Source organism: Leptodactylus fuscus, chromosome 4 (genome assembly GCF_031893055.1).
Source record: "Leptodactylus fuscus isolate aLepFus1 chromosome 4, aLepFus1.hap2, whole genome shotgun sequence".
Classification (NCBI taxonomy): domain Eukaryota; kingdom Metazoa; phylum Chordata; class Amphibia; order Anura; family Leptodactylidae; genus Leptodactylus; species Leptodactylus fuscus.
The window spans coordinates 123,429,254-123,453,161 of record NC_134268.1 but is presented as its reverse complement, the minus strand read 5'-3'; the positions used below and the strand labels follow the sequence as shown (position 1 = coordinate 123,453,161).

The 23,908-nt window shown below is 44.5% G+C and overlaps 1 protein-coding gene across 5 annotated transcripts in view; it reads right to left on the bottom strand.

The window, feature by feature from the left end:
* MSANTD3 (Myb/SANT DNA binding domain containing 3) overlaps nt 1–23,908 on the bottom strand; it is a 76,186-nt gene that overhangs the window by 42,573 nt on the left and 9,705 nt on the right. For all 5 annotated transcript variants that reach the window (XM_075271027.1, XM_075271029.1, XM_075271030.1 and 2 more), the window contains exon 2: nt 7,520–7,946. In XM_075271027.1, coding sequence (XP_075127128.1) covers nt 7,520–7,946 — 427 coding nt within the window. The remainder of the gene's footprint in view (nt 1–7,519; nt 7,947–23,908) is intronic.

The window sequence follows — 23,908 nt, the reverse complement described above, 5'->3', positions numbered from 1 at the left end:
AAAAGACCCCAGAGTATAATAATTGTTTATGGGTGTCCACTATGGGCTATAACACTGTGTGCAGGGGCCACTATGGGGGATAATACTGTGTGCAGGGGCCACTATGGGGGATAATACTGTGTGCAGGAGCCACTATGGGCTATAATACTGTGTGCAGGGGCCATTATGGAGGATAATACTGTGTGCAGGGGCCACTATGGGGCATAATACTGTGTGCAGGGGCCACTATGGGGAATAATACTGTGTACAGGGGCCACTATGGGGCATAATACTGTGTGCAGGGGCCACTATTGGGGATAATACTGTGTGCAGGGGCCAATATGGGGGATAATACTGTGTGCAGGGGTCACTATTGGGGATAATACTGTGTGCAGGGGTCACTATTGGGGATAATACTGTGTGCAGGGGCCACTATTGGGGATAATACTGTGTGCAGGGGCCACTAAGGGACATAATACTGTGTGCAGGGGCCACTATGGGGGATAATACTGTGTGCAGGGGCCACTATGGGGGATAATACTGTGTGCAGGGGCCACTATGGGGGATAATACTGTGTGCAGGTGCCACTATGGGGCATAATACTGTGCAGGGACCACTAAGGGACATAATACTGTGTGCAGGGACCACTATGGGCTATAATACTGTGTGCAGGAGCCACTATGGGGGATAATACTGTGTGCAGGGGCCACTAAGGGACATAATACTGTGTACAGGGGCCACTAAGGGACATAATACCGTGTGCAGGGCTTACTAAGGGACATAATAGAGTGCGGAGGAGGGGGTCGGTTGTCGGTTTCGGTTGGGGGGAGCCCCATGTCAAATGTTCGCCACGGGGCCCCGCCATTCCTAGTTACGCCACTGCCCCTGACGTGTCAGGCCATGTGGCAGCTGCCTCTGCTGCTACGGCGGTAGTTACGCCACTGACTCTGGGGTCTTTTCAGAACCCAGAGTATAATAATTGGGAACCCAGGGGAGGATACAAACATTAAAAACACTGTTACTTACGTATCCATGCGATCCCTGTTAATATCAGCCATCTTCAATGACATATGGAACGTCACATGACACGGGCCTGCATCGCGACGTCAGGAACGTCACTCAAATAGACCCCAAGCCTGCGTGGACCGTGGAGAGGTAAGTAACAATGTTTTTTTTTATGTTCTGTTACCTCTCCTGGGCCTCCGATCATTATACTCAGAGGTCTGAAAAGACCCCCGAGTATAATAATAGTGTTTGTGGGGCCTTACTAACCGATTCCCCTAGTTATTGCTGACGGCAGCCTCCGCAGGCTGTCACCAGGCCCCCAATGTCCCAGGCCCTGTGGCAGCTGCTACCGCTGCTACTCCGGTAGTTACACCCCTGCTCATATGGACACTAGGCTAAAACTGGCTAGCATGCGGGGCGTGGCTTATAATCTGATCGGCTCTGCTCCTGCCCTGCCTGTGTTTGCCGGACTTGCCTGCACTCCACTCTGCTCCTCATGGGGAAAAAAGTGCCCAGCCTTCCCTCTTCGGGCTTCGCAGTCTCCGCAGCTCCCTCTAAACAGCCGGGGATCTCCGCCTTTCTGGCTCCCCCGGCGTCCTCCACATGGCCTTCCACACGGCAGCAGCCATCTTTGCAGGCCGCGCCGTCAGCCCAGCCGCCCACCGCTGGCCTGAAGGTATCTGTGCGGCTTCCTGCAGATTCCCCTGAAGCTTTGGTGCCTTCCTCTGCTCACCAGCCTGCTTCTCTGCCTGGTCCCCTGTCTCTGGACCCTGGGATCTCTCCGGGTGAGCTCATCCGTGTAATGGCCCTGACACCTACGATGGCGCCGCTGGCATTGCTTTCCTCTGAAACTCCCCCAGCGCTGCTGGATCACGGTGCTGGTCCCTCTGGACAGCCTCCTAACCTCCATCCTCCTCTGGTGATTTCAGCCTCCCCTACACTCCTGGATGGGGGCTCACCTGGACCTGGGCCTGCAACCAGCCCCAGAGCTGTGGATGTCTCCACTGCAGCTACCACCCCTCCTCTCTCCCCCTCCCAAGCACAGCATCTGCAGCAAAGGACACTCTCTCCTGCACATTCCTGGGGCCCTGAGATGGACATTGGGGCTACCCCTTTGATGTCCCCCTATGCTGTCGTTTCCCCTCACTCTCCACCTCCAGTCTCCCAGTCTCAACATGTGGTATTGGCTGATCCTTCTTCCTCCTCTCCTCCACCACAATTTCTCACTCAATCCTTGGTGGCTGAGGTTACTGCGGCTTGCCGCAAAGAAATACGTACAGAGATTTGGGCTGAAGTCTCGGTGCTTCGGCAAGACCTTCATCACATTGCTTCCCAAGTTCAGACATTAGAGGACAACCATGATCAGACCCGCGCCTATGTTTCCCATTTACAGGACTCGGTCTTCTCTCAGTTTCAATTGTCACTTGACCTGAAGCGCCATGTGGAGGACTTGGACAACAGAGGCAGGAGAAATAACATACGTGTTAAGAGTCTCCCTGAGGCCACGCACGAGGAGACCTTGTCCGCTACCTTGTAGGCAATCTTTAATTCCATCCTTCAAGAGCTCCCCACTCACAAGATTAAACTTGACTGGGCTCACAGAGCTCTGCGACCTAAGGGCACCGGGCCCTCACCACAAGACGTCATTTGCTGTGTCCATGACTGCGCTGAAAGAATTGATCCTCTCAAAGGCTAGAGCTCTGAAGGATATTGACTTTGACGAGGCGAAAATACAACTCTACCAGGACCTATCCTGGACACCTCCGTCCTCTTCTTCGTTTGCTACAAGAGCGCCGAATTCCGTACCACTGGGACTTCCCTTTTTCCCTTACTGCAAGGCTCAACGGCCGCTCAGCCACAATGCGCTCCTACTTGGATCTACAACAGTTTTTTTCAACCCTGGATATTGCTCCCCCTCTAGATATGCCAGACTGGGAACTGACTGCTCCTCCTCCACCCCTGCCTCCGGTGTGGTCCCAGCCGAAGTCTAGAAAAAGACTGCTCCCCCCATTTGGCGTGGCTGCCCAGCATCAACAGGTGAATCCTCCACCTGCACCACGCTAGTTGTTGTCTTGGTTTCTCTTCATCAGATGGTGGCTGCCTCTGGATTATTCTTCTGTTTATTCATATGTGTGCTTTTCTTTCCCCCTTTAACAGGTCCTTTGTTTGTAATGTTTTTATTATGCAGTAAATCTCAGTTAGCCCGTGTTCACTTGGTCTGTCTACAGATGGTCACCCCTCGCCCCTCCCCCCCACCCACACTTTAGGGGCTTATTCCAGCTGTGGGTCCTGTATCTGGGCCCTTTTGGTTGTTATACTTTATTCTATTTTGATAATTGTTTATTGCCCTCGGCCAGGAGACTTAGTCCTGTCCATGATACAGTTCTTTATTGTTTATTTGATGTTTTTCTGCTTGTTTTTCCTCTCCCCTCCTTCCCTTCCCCCTTCTTCAGGCCTGGAGTCTCATACCTCCTGTGGACAGCTACTTTATATTCCCTGCGGACCTCTTCTCCTCTGGACTGGGTGAGATCTGCCTTTGCATCCCTCTATACACATCTGCTGGTGTCTTTCCTTCTGTTTCCTCATGGCGCAGAATGTCACACTAAATGTCAAGGGGCTGGGTTCCAATTCTAAGCAGCGCCTACTGCTCCGTAAGCTTCGTTCCCTCAGGGCAGATGTGGTGTTTCTGCAGGAGACCCACTTTGACCACACAGGTAATTTTAACTTTGCTCGACCTTACTTCCCCCATGCATACTCTGCCTTCAACACTCACGCTCCTGCCCCATTTCAATAACTACCTCTTTTCTAGATCCTGATGGACGATTTATCATTTTGGAGGGCCTCCTCCATGGCCGTCCTGTAGTTAAGTGTAACATGTACTCCCCTAATTCTTCCCAAATTCCCTTCCTTAAACGGGTGTTGCAGCATTTGCAGGCCTTCTCTGGCTCGGCCTTGCTGTTAGGGGGTGAATTTAATATGGTTTTCTCTGAACACTCTGACAAACTGACTTTGTCTGGTGCTGCTCCTACCGCCCCACAGCTTCGCCTAGCCAGAGACTTTCACCGTTTGATTTGTTCTAATTCCCTTTTTGACTTCTGGTGTGTCCATAATCCTACTGGTCGTTCCTATATCTTTTACTCCGATCCCCATAAGACCCATACCAGTATAGATAACTTTTTTGGTAATACTTTAACCCTCCGGCTCTTGGAAGGTGCAGATATTGGCCCCATCTGGTGGTCAGCTCATGCCCCTGTCCGTTTATCGCTATCCTCTGCCTCTACTAAGTGTTGCCCTTGGCGGTTAAATGAGTACATTCTCCACTCTACAACCTGCTGCGGCACCCTCCGCACTCATCTCCAAGAGTACTTTTCCCTTAACACGCATTCTGTTTCCTCTGCTTCCACTCTCTGGGAGGCCCATAAGGCTGTTATGAGAGGCCATTGTATAGCTCTAGCCACCTGCCAAAAGAAGGATAGAAAGTCTAAGGAGGCAGCTCTTGTGTCCCTTATTCAAGCTCTCTCAGCTCGGCTGGCTCAGTCTCCTTCGATATCCACCCTTCATCGCTTAGTGGCTGCCCGGACGTATCTCCAAGCCCTAGCCACTCAAAATGTTCAGCGCCTTCTCCTCTATAGCCACCAGCGTTATTATGAAAGAAGCAACAAGGCCCACTCCCTTTTGGCTAAGACCCTACGCGATCACCAGGCCTCCTTAGTCCCACATGCTATCCGTGATTCTCATGCTGTTCTTCAGCATGACTCTATTGCCCCTCTTTTCCAGGATTACTACTCTAAACTGTATAATCTCCCCACTCGTTTAGGATCCGACCCCGTATCCCGTGACGCTTGCCCTCTCCCCAAACACCCGTCCTCGGCGGTTTCCTCTCTGAATCCCCCTATTATGGAAAATGAGCTAAGCACTACCCTTAAGGGTTTGCCTAATGGCAAGGCTCCGGGCCTGGTTGGCTTCACTTACATGTACTTCAAAACGTTCTCTCAGGATCTTATCCGCCACTTATGTCACCTCTTCTACTCCTTCCTTGAGGGTGCCCCTATCTCCCGATCTATGCTCCAATCCCACATTACTTTGGTCCCCATGCCTCACAAAGACCAACTATCACCCTATCACCCTCCTAAACACTGACTTGAAGCTTTTTACTAAGATTTTGGCTAACAAGCTTAATGTTTGGCTCCCGTCTCTCATCCACAAGGACCAGGTAGGTTTCGTCCCATGTTGTCATGGGGGAGACAACACTAGGAGGACCGTGGACATGATAGATGTGGCCAATCATTCTGCTACCCCTACCCTCCTTTTGAGCCTGGATGCAGAGAAAGGCTTTTGACCATCTTGACTGGTCATTTATGGCTGCTACACTCCGGAGATTTGGGTTCTCGGGGACCTTGTATTCTTCCCCTTCAGCTGTGGTGAAACTTCCCAACTCTGTCTCATCCTCTTTCCCTATTCACAACGGGACGCATCAGGGATGTCCTTTGTCCCTGCTCTGTGTATCGAACCTTTAGCTTCCCAGATTCGTTCCAATCCGGATATTACTGGAGTTATGGTTAGTTATAGGGACTTCAAGATTAGTCTTTTTGGAGTTGATGTCCTTCTGAGCCTCACTAATCCCCACACGTCCCTTCTATTCTTTTCTGCGAGTTAAAGACCTATGGTGGCCTCTCCGGTTACCAGGATAACCCCGTCAAAATGGAAGCCTTAATATCCTTCCACGGTTTTACAGCTCCTTGAATCCAATTTTGACTTCCAGTGGCAAACCCATTCCATTCGTTACTTGGGGATCCAGATATCCCCTTCCTACTCTACTCTCTATTCTGTCAATTACCCTCGCCGGTTCGGTGACTTGCGGACCCTTCTGGATAAGTGGCGTCCCCTCCCCATCTCTCTTATAGGCCGCACAAATTACTCATGTATTGGTACTATACCCCTGCCCTGCTCCACTTTGTTAACCCTAGTGTCCCGTCCCAGTGTTGGCATTGTCAGTTAGATGTGGGCGCGCTTTCTCATATTTTCTGGGACTGCCCAAGTATTTGTCCCTTTTGGCTGGAAGTTAAATCCCACTCCAATGCCCTTTTTGTACAAGGTGTCCCACTAGACCCTCTCATCTACTTACTTAACCTCCCTCCTAGGCACTTATTAGGCAAACAGACCTCTAAACTGTTCCTGTACTTATGCACGTCTGCTAAGAAGCTCATTGCTCTCAACTGGAAAAGGAGTTCTCCCCCCACTGGCGCTGACCTTATTGCCCGGATGAAGCACGTATGCAGTATGGAATACCTGACTACCTCCCTTAATCATACACCAGACGCCTTTCAGGCTGTATGGTCCTCATGGGACACGTATTGTGCCTTACGTAGTCTTTGACTCCTTCCTTTGCCTTCCTCCCTCCCTTTCCATAACAAAGCATTATGCATATTCTATCAGGTTGTATAGATGAATTATGTTCATTGTTACGAGCAGGTCTTCTGTATATGTATAATCAAGTTACTCATATTACACATCCCAGGATGCAGGTAACTACTTAGGGCCAGGATAGCAATTCAGATAAACTTGTTTACAGGTAAATACAAAGCATCAAAATGCTTTTGTGTCTGCTTTTAGGCAAGACCACACAATTGTAGCCTGATTATCTGGAGAAATTTGTGTATGAAACAAAGGAAAAATGTAACTGCAAAGTCATGTATATTATTCAAGTTTTATAAACCTGTCAGGGAACACAGAGGCTTCTCTGGGCCCAAGCACCTGCACTGATAATCTTCAGCCATAATTTACGTGTTGGCTAAAAGCATTATGATTTTGTCCTCGTGTTTGGTGGTGCAGGCATATCATTCCTATATGAGGTGCCCAGACAAGAGCTATGCTATATTTCAAAGAATATCACTATTGATTTGGTATGTGTAAGTAGCCAGCCCTGTAACTTGGGAAATTTGCAAAAGGGAACTGGATGAAGGTTCCTACAAAAATTAGTAATCGCTTCAAATTATTTCACTCATCTCCATAGCCAGACTTGGTAAAGGTTTTGTTTCCTATATCTTATTCCCTTTTATTTTGTATACGGTTTTGCTTATTTATATAACTTTTTATTATATCTTGATTATTTTGTAACTAAGAACAGTACTTATTGAATTTAAAGATTTATATATACAAAGAGATTGTACTGGGCTCCAGGATGTCCACAATTCCACTGAGAGAAAATACTGCTTAGGTTTGTTACCTTTTGGGTAAGTTCAAACAGAATTTTTTGTTCAGGATTTTGAGGCCGTATCCGCTGGATGCCGGTGCAGTGCAGCGGCTTTCAATCGCGGCTACCCAGATTTTGATCCGGAACCTGAGGCAGCCTCCGCCTCAGGTTCCGGTCCAAAATACTCTGTCTGAACTTACCCTTTGAATGCAGTGAGCTGGATGTGTACAGATGTGAGTGATTGTGGCTATTGCGATCAGAGAATGTAGTAGAGATTTCATTTTCTTTATTAGTGTGGCTGGGGGTTGTTTGAATATAAAAGTATAAATGTTATATAATTACCTGGATTGGAAGAGTCATGATTGTATTGAGAGTCCTCTTCAGAAGGAGTTTGTACATAATAGATTTGCTCTGGAATCATACTTGCTACTTTTTCTTTTAAACTATTAGAAGCAAGCCCACATCGCATTACTTTTTCTCTTCTTTCGTGGGCCATTATCTTTCTGGTTCTTGCCTTGATATTCTCCCAACATTTTTTCAGTTGTTTGAAATCTCTCAGAGATACACTAGGTTGTGAGTTATACTCGTGGGCTAACGCCTGCCAAGTGCGTTGCTTCAGAGCAATAGTCCGAGCATCACTTTTCTTACACTCCAATACATATTTGTATTTTTCTACCAGGGCTAGCAAGACATTCTTCTCAAGTTCAGAAAAGTACTTTGCTGGTTTCAATACTTCGTTGTTTTGCATTTTCCAAGGTACTACAAACATCTTAAGAGAGAATAAAAATAATTGAAATATTAGATGTCAATTAGTAACAATATACATTTTTTTTATACATAGTGAACACATGTTCAATTTTAATCAGCCAAAAATAAATGTGTTACGATTTTTTTTTTTTTCAAAATGTGAAATGCTTATGTTAGGTGTCATTTTACAAGATGCCATTGTAGTGTTAGGACACTTACAGGATGTGTGAATGTTTTCAATCTAATTTTATTGCCCAACACATCTAAAATAAAAAAAAAAAAAAAGCAAAAAAAAAAAACCCTGATATGAAAGAATTTAAGCTTTAGGTATAATTAAAGGATTACTCATGAAACCCAATTTGCTGTATAGTATACATCTCATGTTCTGATCTACATATCCGCTGTCACCTATGAAGATAAAAACATCTTTTTAAGCTCCTCTTTTCCACAGCTCATCATTTTGTGTAGCATATAGAAAGGGGGACGTGGAAAGATATCAAGATATATTTTATATTAATAAATTAGCTAATAGGCATGTTCGCTAATATGAAAACAATCTCCTTACCATGTATGTAAGTCACATTTTTAAAGACAGCTTATAATGTCCTCTGAGATGGGTGGTATCAGCTATCCCTATGAACTTTCCTGGTACGCGTCCTAATACCGAAGATATCAGTGCCTCCACTTTGAGAAGGATGGGACTTAGAGCCTAGGGGAATGATGTTAGGCAATAAAACCCGCCCTTGACAGTGGAGGGACATTGGCACTAATATCTCAGAGACCAGGGTGAATACTGGCACAGCTGATTTCAGCATACTGTCAGCTTTCTAGCAGTATATAATACTGCCCATCTACAAGGACAGTCATCTTTAAGCAGGCAGAGCTTCAGCATTGTACCTTAATAAATGCATGTGAGGTGCCACGCCCTGATACAACAATGCCATTGACCTATGTGTTGGTATGTTGCTTTCTCCCTGTCCACCAAATGACTCTCTCTAGGCCAGTGGGAGAAAAATTTACTAACCATTTGGTGACATGCTGGTATTCAGCATTGAGACAACTTTTTACCTCAGTAAGAAGGTTAATCATCACATTAAAATGTGGGACTCAGAAAAAACTTCAATTTATTGAGCACATGGGGAGACTCAAAATAAACATGTTCTAATTAAAGGATCATGCACAAAAACAGTCCCTTGCTTATGCCATAGATTAGAAGATCTAACAAACGTCGTCTCTGTCAGAAGGATGGTGCACTTCAACAATTTTATTAGAATGTTTGCTGATTCCAGGATAAAACTTTACCAGAATGCTGGATACGTCACACCAAAAATGATTTACTAATGGAGCACTGGCCTCCACGATCGCCAGACCTAAGACCTTGTGACTTATTTCTGTGGGGCTACATCAAGGACTCTGTGTATTTGCCTCCAAACCACAGAATATGAACAACCTGAGATAACACATCACTGAAACAGTGGTGTCCAGAGTATCCGTTGTTGGCATGCGTCTGGACAGAACTAGACTACTGCCATCATACATTTGTAGTGTAGATGTAAAACTTTGATAGATCGGGTGTCTATTCACACTGTTATTTTCTCTTTGGTTATGAATGCCTAATATATTAGGATGTAGAGGAAAACAACAGGACAGACTGCGCTTCTTTTGCTTGTTGGGAAGTAAAGCAGGATCCCCCACAATTCTCCTCAAATATTGGGGTAGCCAGCATAGGGTGTGGAGCTAAGACTTGTGTGGTTAACTTGTTGATTTTAGGGCTGCATCCGTCTGGGGAAACGGTCGTCTGGCTGACTGACCATGTGGACAAAATCTTTTATGAGCCTATTGCTCGCAAATTCCCTCCATGATGCACTTCACTTGAAGTAAAACAATAATGCCTCAGAATATATTGAACCAGGCTTTTATTTTGACAGATATCACAAACAGATAATGCGTTTCAGGGTTTATACATGCAGAAATAAAGTATGCACCCATTCTTCAGATCTTTGCTGTTAGAACAGCACTGGTTTTGTTTCTCTCACATGGCTGCGAGGCAGCTACAAACAAAACCAGTCCTGTTCTAACAGCAAAGATCTGAAGAATGGGTGCATACTTTATTTCTGCATGTATAAACCCTGAAACGCATTATCTGTTTGTGATATCTGTCGAAATAAAAGCCTGGTTCAATATATTTCAAGGCGTTATTGTTTTACTTCAAGAGAAGTGCATCATATCGGGGATTTGTGAGCCATAGGCTCATTGAAGATAATGCCTAGGATATGATTTGCTCCATTCTTTTTGAATCAGTCACTATATTACACAGGAGAAGCATAATCTCTAATATAATGTAAAAAAGTTCAAAAGCAGCGGCACCATTCTGTGGGTGTGAACATACACCAAATCACTGGATCTCAAACTAGATGATCTGGCATTCAGGTGGTGCTCACTGTTAAACAAATAGTCCAATATAGTGCAAAAAAATTGAAAAAAATCAGGGCACTCACCAGCCAGTAGTAAAATTCACCAAACTTTAATAATCTTCCATAAAAATAGGTGCTTGAACAGCATTTACAGATGGAGGTAGGGTAGATGGAATGTAGAAGAAATGAGCTTCATTTCTTCTACATTCGATCTGCCCTACCCCCGTCTGTAAATGCTGTTCAAGTACCTATTTTTATGGATTATTATTAAAGTTTGGTGAATTTTACTACTGGCTGGTGAGTGCCCTGATTTTTTTCAATTTTTTTGCACTATAATCTCTAATATCATACCAGGAGCCATACACTGCAAGGACTATATTTGTAATAAAAATGATGTGATCTCTTACATAGATATCTATTGACTAGTTATGGTCACCAAATTCACAAATATAGACCATCTAACTCAGTGGTTCTCAACCAATACAGTTCCTCACGTTGCGGGGATCCCATTCAGTTTGGAACGCGCTTCCATAACGGCGTGCGTTCCAGCTGAATAGCGCTGCTGCAGACAATAGCGCGGCTTCTCAGCGGCTAAAGCCATCGGAAATATGTATTTTCTGATGGCCTTAGGCATACCTCCCAACTTTTGAAGATTAGAAGGAGGGACAAGATGTGTGGCGCGAGCAGCGCGTCATGGCGAATTTATCTCCGCCCAGTTTTATGTTGACTCTGCCCATTCTCATTCATTTTTCATGTGCTCCCACACAGTATAATCCTCCTACAGTCACCCGTACATTATATGTCCCCCCGCCATCTCTCCCCCAGTTTCATATAACCCCTTCATCTGCCCCCAGTTTCATGTCCCCCCCTCCATCTCTGCCCCCATTTTCATGTCCCCCCCTCCATCTCTGCCCCCAGTTTCATGTCCCCATCTCCATCTCTGCCTCCAGTTTCATGTCCCCACCTCCATCTCTTCTGCAGTTTCATGTTCCCCCCATCTCTGCCCCCAGTGTCATGCCGTATCCCCCCTTCATCTGCCCACAGTTTCATGTCCCCTCATCTCTTCCCCCAGTTTCATGTCCCCCATCTGTTCCCCAGTTTCATTTTCCCCCATCTATGCCCAGAGTTTCATGTCCCTCCATCTCAGCCCCCAGTGTCATGCCGTTCCCCCTTCATCTGTTCACAGTTTTATGTCGCTCCATCTCAGCCCCCAGTGTCATGTCGTCCCCCCTTCATCTGCCCACAGTTTCTTGTCCCTCCATCTCTGTCCCGAGTGTTATGCCGTTCCTACCCCTTCATCTGCCCCAGTGTGATGCTGTCCCCCCCCCTTCATCTGCCTCCAGTTTCATGGGCCCCTTCATTATGTTCCACCTTAATGTTTAAAACAAAAACCCAAAAACCTTCCAACGCTCCCCCGCTGCTCTCTCCGCAGTCTCACTCATTCATATAGTTGTAGGCACGATGTGACGTCATCACATTGCGACTACACATGCAGAAGCCACAGCGCAGCGTTAAATCAGGAGCTGGCTGTGACAGCTCCTGCTTTAATCGCTTGTATGTTCAACTCATCGGTGTCCTCCGGGCGCCGATCAGTTGAAACCTCCCACCGACCAGGATGGTTGGGAGGTATGCTTCAGGCGACCCCTGTGTTTTGGTCGTTCGATCCCCGCTGGGGTCGTGACCCACAGGTTGAGAACCACTGATCTAACTAAACAGCAATTTCATTCATATCTTTTACTTGGGACAGAAGGGGTGCCATCTCATATTAAGATTATGTTGCCCTATATAGGCCACTTTGCAGTGTACAAGGACTTATTAAACCACTTATGCCCTGCTAAGAATTCTGGGAAAGGATTATGCAAATATTTCCTCTTTAGTGGAAAAGGAGAACTTTCTCTAGCATCACTTTTTGGTAAGTAACTCCCTATAGATCAATGCTTAGTTTTCATGAAACCTTGTAGCACACACTGAGAATAAAGCCAAGCCAGAATAATGCTCAAACTCTTTAGGAAGAGGTATGTTGACTTGGCTTTAGTCCCAGATTATACTAATAGATTTAAGGAACACAATGCATTGATCTATAGGGAGTTACTTTTCAAAAAGGTGGGCTAGAGCAAGCACCCTTTTCTTATTTAGCACACTGATTCACATATACTAATAGTTAGTGTGCAAGATTTAACACACTTTAAGGGTGATTAACCTTTAGACCAGGGGTGGGCAATTAATTTTCCCATGGGGCCGCATAAGAAATTGAAACTATGCTAGAGGGCCGCGCCACGGCAAATTAGGCTCCACCCACTTCTATGTTGACTCTGCCGATTCCCAATCATCTTTCCATGCGCCCCCACAAAGTACAATCCTCCTACAGGCACCCGTACATTATATGCCCCCACATTATAATGTTCCCTTCCAACTGCTCCACGGTATTAGGTCCCTCTCCTGGTGCCCCAGTTTAAACTGGTGGAAACTAGAGGGGACATGAAGCTGGGACAGCTGGAGGGGGACATTAAACAGTGGGGGTAGTTGGAGGGGGGCAATAAATTGACAGCTGGAGCGGGACATGAAACTGGGGCAACTAGAGGGGGACATTAAAATCGGGAAGCTGGAAGCGGACATTAAACCGTAGGGGTAGCTGAAGGGTGACATTAAGCTGGGGGCAACTAGAGGCAGACAGGTCCCCCTACAGCTTCCTCCACAGTTTAATGCCCCCACCAGTTGTCCCCAGTTTAATGTTCCCCCAGTTTAAGTGCCCTCTTCATCTACCCCCAGTTTCATGTCCCCCCTCCATTTCTTCCTCAGTTTCATATCCCCCTTTATTTGCCCCATTTCATGTCCCCCCTCCATCTCTTCCCCAGTTTCATATCCCCCTTTATTTGCCCCATTTCATGTCTCCCCTCCATCTCTCCCCCAGTTTCATGTCCCCCGCTCCATCTGCCATCTCTGCCCTAGTATAACATTCCCCTTCCATCTCTGCCCCTAGGTTACTGACACACACACAGATAGACACACACATATAGACAGACAGACACATATAGACACACACACACACACTCTCCACCCTGCATCTCACCTTACATCTCTCAGTACCTTATGACACACACCACGTGTCCATCTTCTGCCGGCACTAAGACACGCCCCCTAGACACGCCTCCCTAGTCAAGCTGTGCGGGCCGGTCTGAATCAGTCAGAGGGCCGGATATGGCCCGCGGGCCGGGCTTTGCCCAGGTCTGCTTTAGACTGTCTTGGCTAATTTATAATCACATATTTTTCTGTTTTTTAAGCTAAGGTCAAGTTGCAATCACAATATTAAGTTTGACCAGGGCCGGCGTCAGCGCACGGCATAGTCGGGCAAGTGCCGGGGCCCACAGAGCCTCTGGGGGGCCCACAGAGCCTCTGGGGGCCCCCCGGCACTTGCCCGCCCCAGCACTTGCCTGTCCCGATTTCCGATGAGCTGAATACATAGGCGATTAAGGCAGGAGCTGTGAGCTCAGCTCCTGCTTTAACGCTGCGGCCCAGCTTGCGTGTGTAGGCGCGATGACGTCATCACATCACGCCTACGCACGCAAGCCGGGCCGCAGCTTTAAAGCAGGAGCTGAGCTCACAGCTCCTGCTTTAATTGCCTATGTGAATGGAGTGAGAGAGCGGAGAGAGGAGCGTCGGGGTAGCGATGGAAGGTGAGTGTAAGTGTTTGTTTTGTATTAAATATTAAGGTGGAACATAATGAAGGGGGCCCATGAAACTGGGGGGCAAATGAAGGGGAGGGGGGTGGAAACGGCATGATATTGGGGAAGATGAAGGGGGTGGGGAGAGTGGCATGAAACTGGGGACAGAGATGGAGGGGGCCCAATGAAACTGGGGGGGGGGGGGCAAATGGGGGGGAGGAACAGCATGACACTGGGGCAGAGACGGGGGACATGAAACTGGGCAGATGAAGGGGGAGAACGTGATGAAACTGGGGACAGAGATGGAAGGGGGGGGACATGAAACTGGGGGCAGAGGAAGGGTGTATATGAAACTGGGGGAGAGATGGAGGGGGGGCATATAACTTACGGGTGACTGTAGGAGCACATGATAAATGAATGAGAATGGGCGGAGTCAACATAAAAGTGGGTGGGGCCAAGTTTGCCGCAGCGCGCACCGCACATTTTGCCCCTCTTTCTACTCTTTAAAAATTGGGAAGTATGGCGTTGGTGATGCCACACTCCTGCGTTATGTCACTCGCTTCATCTGCGACGCACAGTGTCTGGACTCCCTCGCCTCCTTTACAAGGGGGCCCCACTGAGGCTCTGTCGCCCAAGGGCCGGGGGAATGCAGCAGCTGCTGGAAAATTTCAAAAATTAAAATGGTCGGAGTTTTTGGGTGCAGTAGTTGCTGGGTGCTGGGAAAGGGGAGAGGTGTTTTGGTAGTCTGTCTGCCCCTTCCCTGAGCTTGAGGACTGTTTCCCCCCCCCCCCACTTGGAATTCAGCCTATCTGAATATAGCGTATCTGCAGTGCTCGATTAACCCCTTCCCGACGGAACAGGAGCACTGCAGATACCCTACATTCAGTAGACCGGGCACTTTCAGAAACAGGGATACCTAATGTGATCCACAATTATTTTCTACTTTTACATGTATTCTAGGTAAAGGAGTGATTTAGAACTCTTATTTACTTTATTTTTTTATTACATTTTTTTTTTTTAAAGCTTCTTTTTTTTTTTGTTCACTATTTTATGGGAGATTCTATACATTACTATTGCGGATGGTCACAGACCCCCCCCCCCCTTTTTTTTTTTTTTTGCTTGACTCAACTGTGCTGAAAAATTTGGCTTATACTCAAGTATATACGGTACTGAATGTAAGGACAAAAAGTGAACCTTTGAATTTAACCGTATAACTTATTTATTTTTCGGTTCACAAAGCCATATGAACACTTTATGTTTGCGTGACAAAATTGTTATTTTATATAAAATTTTATATATATATATATATATATATATATATATATATATATATAATAATAATAATAATAATGTATACAATGTACTGGGAAGCTGGAAAAAAAAATCTGAATGAGGAGCATTTGGAGAAAAATTGTTTGTGCGACTTTGTTTTTACATCGTTCATTGTGAAGCGAATTGTTACAGTGTTGGCCAAAAGTATTGGCACCCTTGCAATTCTGTCAGATAATTCTCATTTTCTTTCAGAAAATGATTGCAAACACAAACGATTTGGTATTAATATCTTCATTTATTTTGCTTGCAGTGAAAAAACACAAAAGAGAATGAAAAAAAAAAAAGTCAAATCATTGATCATTTTACACAAAACTCCAAAAATGGATCGGACAAAAGTATTGGCACCATCAGCTTAATACTTGGTAGCACAACCTTTAGACAAAATAAATGCGAACAACCGCTTCCGGTAACCATCCATGAGTTTCTTACAATGCTCTGCTGGAATTTTAGACCATTCTTATTTGGCAAACTGCTCCAGGTCCCTGAGATTTGAAGGGTGCCTTCTCCAAACTGCTATTTTGAGATCTCTCCACAGGTGTTCTATGGGATTCAGGTCTGGACTAATTGCTGGCCACTTTAGAAGTCTCCAATGCTTTCTCCCAAACCATTTTCTAGTGCTTTTTGAAGCGTGTTTTGGGTCATTGCCCTGCTGGAAGACCCATGACCTCTGAGGGAGACCCAGCTTTCTCACACTGGACCCTACATTATGCTGCAAAATTTGTTGGTATTCTTCAGACTTCATAATGCCATGCACACGGTCAAGCAGTCCAGTGCCAGAGGCAGCAAAGCAACCCCAAAACATCAGGGAACTTCCGCCATGTTTGACTGTAGGGACTGTGTTCTTTTCTTTGAAGGCCTCTTTTTTTTTTTCCTGTAAACTCTATGTTGATGCTAACATTGATGTTAATTACACAAATTAGAGAAGCATCACATGATTTTTCAAACAGTGCCAATACTTCTATCCACCCCCTTTTTTATGTTTGGTGTGGAATTATATCCATTATATATATTTTTGACAATTCTTTTTGTGGTTTTCCATTGAAGACAAATTAAATGAAGATAATAATACCAAAGAATTTGTGATTGCAATCATTTTCTGGAAGAAAAGGAGTATTATCTGACAGAATTGCAGATACTTTTGGCCAACACTATAGCTTTGGAGTTGCTGTATTCTGACACCCATATAATTTTGTGTAAAAGGATGCATAAGGTGTCTTTTTTGCAGGTCCAGATGTACCAATTTTTATGGGAAGTGAAACGGCGAAAAAAATGGTGGTTTGGCTGTTTTGATTCCTCCCCCCCATAAGTTTTTAGACTAGGCTTTTTCGGACATGGTAGAAGTAGAATTTGTTTATGGTCATTTATTTTCTTTAATTTCAAATCTAGGGAAATTGGGGTTGATTTGAATTTTTAAGTTTGTTAAAATTAATTTTTAACTAACTCACCACACAGGAGCCGTCCTGTAATGTCAAAGGTATCTGGGAAAGCCACCTCAAAATCACATCCCAACTCTCCCATTCATTTCAATGGGAATCAGGCACATTTTATTTTTAATTACTGCTAGGTGAAAAGGTGCTCGATTCCCATTAAAATGAATAAGAATGTGATAAATACGATGATACAGTTTTTTTTTTTTGCCACAGGTTTGTTTTTTTTGGGTTTTTTTGCTACAAGTTTTCACACTTGATGATTTGCAAGGCAGAGGGCGGAGCGGCGTTAGCAGTCAGGGAGAGGACCTGCTCTCTGCCTGAGTATGAGGGGAGGCCGCTGGAGCAGCGCTGCTTTCACAGGGCCTCCCCAATCCACCGCTCGGTGACGGTGACGCTAAGCCAGTCCAGGACAGCTTGTCCTGGACTGGCTTAGGTAAGCAAAAATGCCACCCTCTCCGGGGCCCTGGCATAGCGCCGCCTGAAGCAGTCGCTTCAGGTCACCTCATGGTAGGTTCGGCGCTGGGCAGGACATACTGTTTTTTTTTTCTCCTATCTGTGCAAATCCCTTTGAAATTAATGGGAGAGTTGGGAGATGTTTTTTGGAGGTGGATATTACCTACAAATACATCTATATAAAAAGAGTGTGAATACTTTCTTACTTTGCCTATCAGCATCCTAGGTGTACCATCTTTGTTCATGAATAACTTCAGTAAGTTAAAGAGAACCTTCATGTCCTCGTGAATATGCGGTTTTATATGCTGCTAGAATGACAACAGTGTGCTGAATTCAGCGCACTGTTGCTTTTCCCAGTATGAGCTCTGGGGCTGGAGATATAAGTGCCATTAATTTGTACATTGATATCTCCCAACTGTCGGAAGGGCATTCCTCACAGCTCAGCATCATCGCTGTGCTGTGAGGAACGTCCCCGCTCCCACCCCGACAGTACTCTAACTTAGCCTTGTATATTAGAGCCAGCGATGACACTGAGCTGTGAGAAACGCCCCACCCCGTTCTCCAGTACAAGTCTATGGATGAGTCCTGTCGGGAAGGGGGATGTGTTCCTCACAGTCCAGCGGTATCTCCAGCCCTAGGGTGCATACCGTGAAAGACGACAGTGAGCTGAATTCAGCACAGTCGTCTTTCTAGCGCTTTAAAAAACTACATATACATGAGGACATGAAAGGTCCTCTATAACCCCTTAATGATGCAGGGTAGTTTGTACGTTAATGCTCGGTGCCTTTTTTTAATATTTTCCCTCCTTGTCTTCCAAACTTCATAACTTTTTAATTTCTCTGTCCACATAGCTTTGCGTGACAAGTTGTACTTTCATTAACTTTTCTTTACTTTTTTTGGAGCCCACGTGAAATAACACAGAATTCACTTTGCATTAAAAAACCATGGTAGCTTTGTTTGGCGGGTCATTACAGTTACAGCAGTTACTTATATTGGTTTTATTACATCTTACCACTTTTACAAATAAAACATAGTTGTTTTTTTTTAAATGATCGATTTTGCTGGGGTGACCGTATTCTGATACCTAGGACTTTTTTACTGTACTGCCGGCAGAGATATGTCAGGGCTCTTTATTTGCGAGACAAGACAAGTTGTACTTTTTTTTTTGGTACCAATGTTTGGTATGTACCGTATTTTTCGGACTATAAGACGCACTTTTTCCCCCAAATTTGGGGGGAAAAGAAGGGTGTGTCTTATAGTCCGAATGTGGCCTATAACTTTTTGGTTAAGATGTAAATGGGTTGTCCATACAAAAATGGACAACCCATTTAACTTTTAAATCAGCCAGGGGCTGTGAAAAAAAAAATGTAGAAAATGCATACTCACCTGTCCCCGATGTTCCAGTGTCCTCCTGGCATGTCCTGGCTCTTCTGCTCCTGCAGCTTCTCTCAGGTCTCTTCTGGGATTTCGCTGAAGTAACTGATTGGGCTAAGTGGTCACGTGACTGCTGAGACCAATTAGCGGCATCAGGAAGAGGACCAGTGATGTAACAGGTAGTAATATCGCATGTCATTCAGTGATTGGCCTCAGTAAGTATGAATTAAAAAAAAAAAAAAAATTTCTACGGCCCTGGCTGATTTAAAAGTTAAAAGGGTTGTCCATTGTTGCCTGGATAACTCCTTTAACCATTTCCCATCACAGCCAATTTTCAATAGGATGTACTGAAAGCAAGAAAAAAAGATTCAGAATGGGATGAAAACCACAGAGGTTAAAAGGCCCTTCCATCCTCTCCTATGCCAGTGTTTTTCTAACTACACCAAAATAAGTGCAACTCAATTTAATTTTACATGTTACATCACACATACATTGTAAGGGAGGGAATTCAAGGATGTTGTCATTTGAATGGGTTTGAAAAGTGAGCGCCTGTGAGCGTCTTCTGCTCTCTGCAGCAAAAACAGTTTTTTTTTAACCAGACACAAAGTCGGACATGCAGGACTTTAACAGCGCTTGCAGTTGCGCTTGTATTCAGTCTGGGGAGGTCCTCATGCGGACTCCTTCTGGAAGGAACACATAAGGTAGTGTGAACCGCCCTTATTATATCCGGATTGAAGTAAAGCTAGTAACTTTTCAGTATAGTGGATCATTAGGATTTACCGAACACCATGAGAAGAAGGTCTTCCAAATCTTAGTGTGTATGTGTGTATTGCAGAAGTCACCTTCATCCTCCTCTTCTGTAAAATATAACTTCCTTCCATTCTCCTGGGCCTAAGTTTCAAGTCTATGGATTCCCTTTTCCCTTGACAGGACTTGCTGTGAGAGAAAGTACATTGTTTTCCGTCCAGTCTAGGACCACATTTGACAAGTGTTAGAGATGCATATATCTTGTACACCCTTGATGTTTCGGTAACAACACTGCTTTCAAGTTGTCTGAGGTTGCATTCACACAGTTTTTTGGTCAGGAAACGGACTCAAATTCCTCCTCCAAAAAAATGCCTCACCATACAGTCATATGGTGATGCGTTTTTAGGAGGAGGAATTTGAGTCAGTTTCCTGACCAAAAAAATCTGTGTGAACGCAGCCTGACAGAATTCCAAATCTGCTTAGCTGATGACCCGAGCACCATAGAGTATCCCAGACTGCTCACAGTCTATGGTAATTGGAGGAAATGGCTGGAATATGAGGAGGCCTTCTTCCCCTGGATAAATTTCCTTTAAACCACTGCTCCCCAGCAGCACAGACTTACATGTATGGAGATTAGGGCATGTAAAGAGAGAGACCACTAATCCCCAGTGTCCCTGATGCAATCATATTACCGCTCCAGGGATGTGGGTAATGATACATATTTTGTTTACACAAGTAAATTAGAAGTTAGGCAGGGGGAGGAGGTTTAGTTTAGGGGTTAATTTGTATTTTATCCCAGACATCCCCTTTAACTGCAGGGTTAAACTTTAAAAAAAAAAAAAAAATAGGAACGAAGAGGTTTCATCTGTTGGCATTCAAGTTTTTCATCCAAAAGATAAAGCACACACTATGAAAAGCCAAAAGAACTTTTTTTTTTTTTTTCACTACAGACAGAGGATTGACAAACAAAAAAAGCCTTTTGCATCTGCCTTGTCAAGGCTATTGGCTGTATACACTCTGGCCATAAGCAGCTCAATGCACAATAACCAAATTTCCAAATACAGCCATGGTCAGTCTGGGAAATACAGTCTGCACAGGGATCTGTCCATCTTTCCAGGACTAGAAACGCGCATGAAGTCAAAGTACTCCCCTTGTACCAGTCATTCTTTAAGTTTTTCAGCCTTTGCCTTGATCCTCTGACTAAAACTGCACATTCTTGAGGCAGGGTTACCATCCAAGAACAATTGAACACCAAATCACCAGGGCCTTAGAATACAAAGTTCAGAGTTATTAAAATACAATACCAAACAGGAAAACAATCGGGTGCCCCTGGTCATCACACATAACCCACACCTGGAAATGCTGAGAGGAATCACACACAAATTACATCCACTACTGCAAAAAGACGACCATCTAAGGGCTCGTTCACATCTGCGTCGTCGGTCCTTATTGCAGGTTTCCGTTTCCTGCATAAAACAGATGCAGGAGACGGAAGCCTGCAGGAGACTCTCACCCATTCATTTGAATGGGTGAGAAAGCTGTCCGGCCGTGCGCGGCAGTGAGCGTTTTGCGCTCTCCGCCGCGAAACCGGGTTTTATAATCCGGACACAGAGTCGGACATGCAGTACTCTGTGTCCGGATAAAAAAATCCGGTTTCGTGGCGGAGAGCGCAAAACGCTCACCGCCGCGCACGGCCGGACCCGGTCTGTGGTTTCCGTCTTCTGGCATGCAGAAGACGGAAACCACAGAACGGAGACCCCAGACGCAGGTGTGAACCCAGCGTAAAATCCATATTTCCAGACCCCCCTTTCCTGTGCTATAGACAGCCCCCAAATCTCAGGAATATGGTGATTAGCAGCTCACTGTCACCTCCTACTAACACAGGAACATTTCCATGTGGACAGAAAAGGTGCAAAACCTACCCTCACATACGGACCACCGACAATATATAGATACCAAATTCTAACACGGAATATAAAATACCAGGTACCTTCACCTGTAACACAGGTAGTGTGTTTAATAATATACACCAATTGTTCCACTGAAAATCTGTATGTTGGAGAGACTGGTCAGAAACTTATAAAGTGGATTAAGTCACATCGCCATACAATTAGAGAGCAAAGAATGGACCTTCCGGTGTCAAAACATTTCAGCAATGAAGATCATAAGATCACCAAAGGCATGAAAAGTTTGGGTTTTAACCCCTTAGAGACACAGCCCAAAAGTGCATTAAGGATCAGGCCTCTTTTTTCAAAACTGACATGTGTCACTTTAAATGGCAATAACTTTGAGACGCTTTAACTTACACAAGTGATTTTGAGACTGTTTTCTCGTAACACATTATACTTCATGTTAGTGGTAAACACTAATCAATATTTTTGTATTTATTTGTAAAAAAAAAATAGGAAATTTGATGGAAATTTGGAAAAAATTGCAATTTTCAAAATGTGAAATTCTCTGCTTTTCAGACAGTCATACCACCCAAATACATGAATAAATATTATCTGCCATATCTCTGCTTTATATTGGTATCATCTTTTGATTGTCTTAATTTATTTTGGACGTTACAAGGCTTACAAGTGTAACAACAATTTTCCAGATTTACAAGAAAATTCCCCAAACTAATTTTTTAGGGACCACTTCAGTTCTGAAAGGAATTTTAAAGGCCTATATAATAGAAACCTCCATAAATCACCCCATTTTCAAAACAACATCCCTCAAATAATGCAAAACAGCATTTGGGATGTTTGTTAACCCTTAAGAATTAAAATAATATGGAGGTGAAATTTAGACATTTAACTTTTTTTCACTAATACATTCATTTAGACCAAATTTAACACATTCAAGAAGGGTTGAAAATGCATCTGGCAGTTTATTATGCAATTTCTCCCGTGCACAGAAATACCCCACATGTGGGTGTAAACTGATTTTTGGGCAGACGGCAGCGCATGGAATGGAAGGAGCAACACTGGGTGTTTGAACAGCAGATTTTACTGGAATAGTTTTAATGCGCCATGTCTCATTTGCAGAGCCCTTAGAGTACCAAAACAATGGAAACCCCCCAAAGTGACCCCATTTTAGAAACTACACCTCTCACGGAATTCATCAAGGGGTATTTTGACCCTACAGCCGTTTCACAGATTTTACAGATTTTACACATTCGTAAATGAAAAATGACTAAAATGTCACTTTATCCCCAAAGTTTTCATTTTCATAAGGGGTTAAAGGAGAAAAAGCCCCCCACAGTTTGTTAAACAATTTCTCCTGAACACAGAAATACCCCATATGTGGCCATAATCTGCTGTGTGGGTACATAGCAGGGCTCAGAATGGAAAGAGCGCCATTTGGCTTTTGGAGGGTGGATTTTGCTAGAATAGTTTTCAGGTGCTATTTTGAATTTGCAGAGCCCCTAGAGTACCAATACCGTGGAAACCGCCTAAAAGTGACCCCATTTTGGAAACTACACCCCTCATAGAATTTTTCTAGGTGTAGAGTGAGCATTTTGATCTCACAGATGTTTCACAGATTTTATTAACATTGGGACGTAATAATGATTTTTTTTTTTTTTTACAATGAATCGCCCATTTAGTGCCATATTTAAAATTTTTGCAAGCCGTTAAAGAGTTAAAAGCCCCCATAGTTTGTTACACAATCTCTCCTGAACACGGCAATACCCCATATGTGGCCATAATCTGCTGTATGGGTACATGGTGGGACTCAGAATGGAAAGAGCGCTATTTGGATTTTGGAAAGCAGATTTTGCTGGAATAGTTTTCAGGTGCCATGTCACATTTGCTGAGCCCCTAAAGTATCAATACAATGGAAACCCCTTAAATGTGACCCCATTTTAAAAACTACACCCATCAAAGAATGTATCAAGGCATATTATCATTTTGAGCCTAAAAATGCTTCGCAAAAATTAATGTACAAAATGAAAATTGAAATTTTGAAAGAAATCTGCCATTTCGGTGCCCAATACGTTGCACCCACTTTGTGTTGTCAGAGACCTGCACTCCTAAAACTATTAAGGGGCCATCCCGAGGGGCAAAAAATTATATATGTGGGTATAAACAAATTATATATGTGGGTATAAACTGCTGCTTGGGCACACAGCAGGGCTCAGAAGGGAAGGAGCACTGTGCTTTTTAGCTTTTGGGGCTTTAGAGGGACGTTCTGGGTGCCATGTTGTTTTTACAGAGCTCTGGAGGTGCCAGTAAACTGGAATTCCCCAAGAAGTGACCCCATTTTGTAAGGGAAATTTTAGGGTCTCTGGAAAAAAGGGTCATGGCATCCAAAAACCAAACCGTCTAAGTTTGTGCTCCATAAACCAAATAAGCCTTCTTTCCTTCTTTATCCGGCTGTACCCAAATATCAGTTTATACCTACATATGACATTACGTACGGTATCCCGGGAACACCAGTGTCATAAATGTTCCTTAATATCAGTTTATACCAGATATGACATTATGTCCGTTCCAGGGTACACCAGTGTCATACATGTGGCATAAACTACAGTTTATGGCATGTGGCATAAACTACAGTTTGGGCACACAGCAGGGCGCAGAAGGGAAG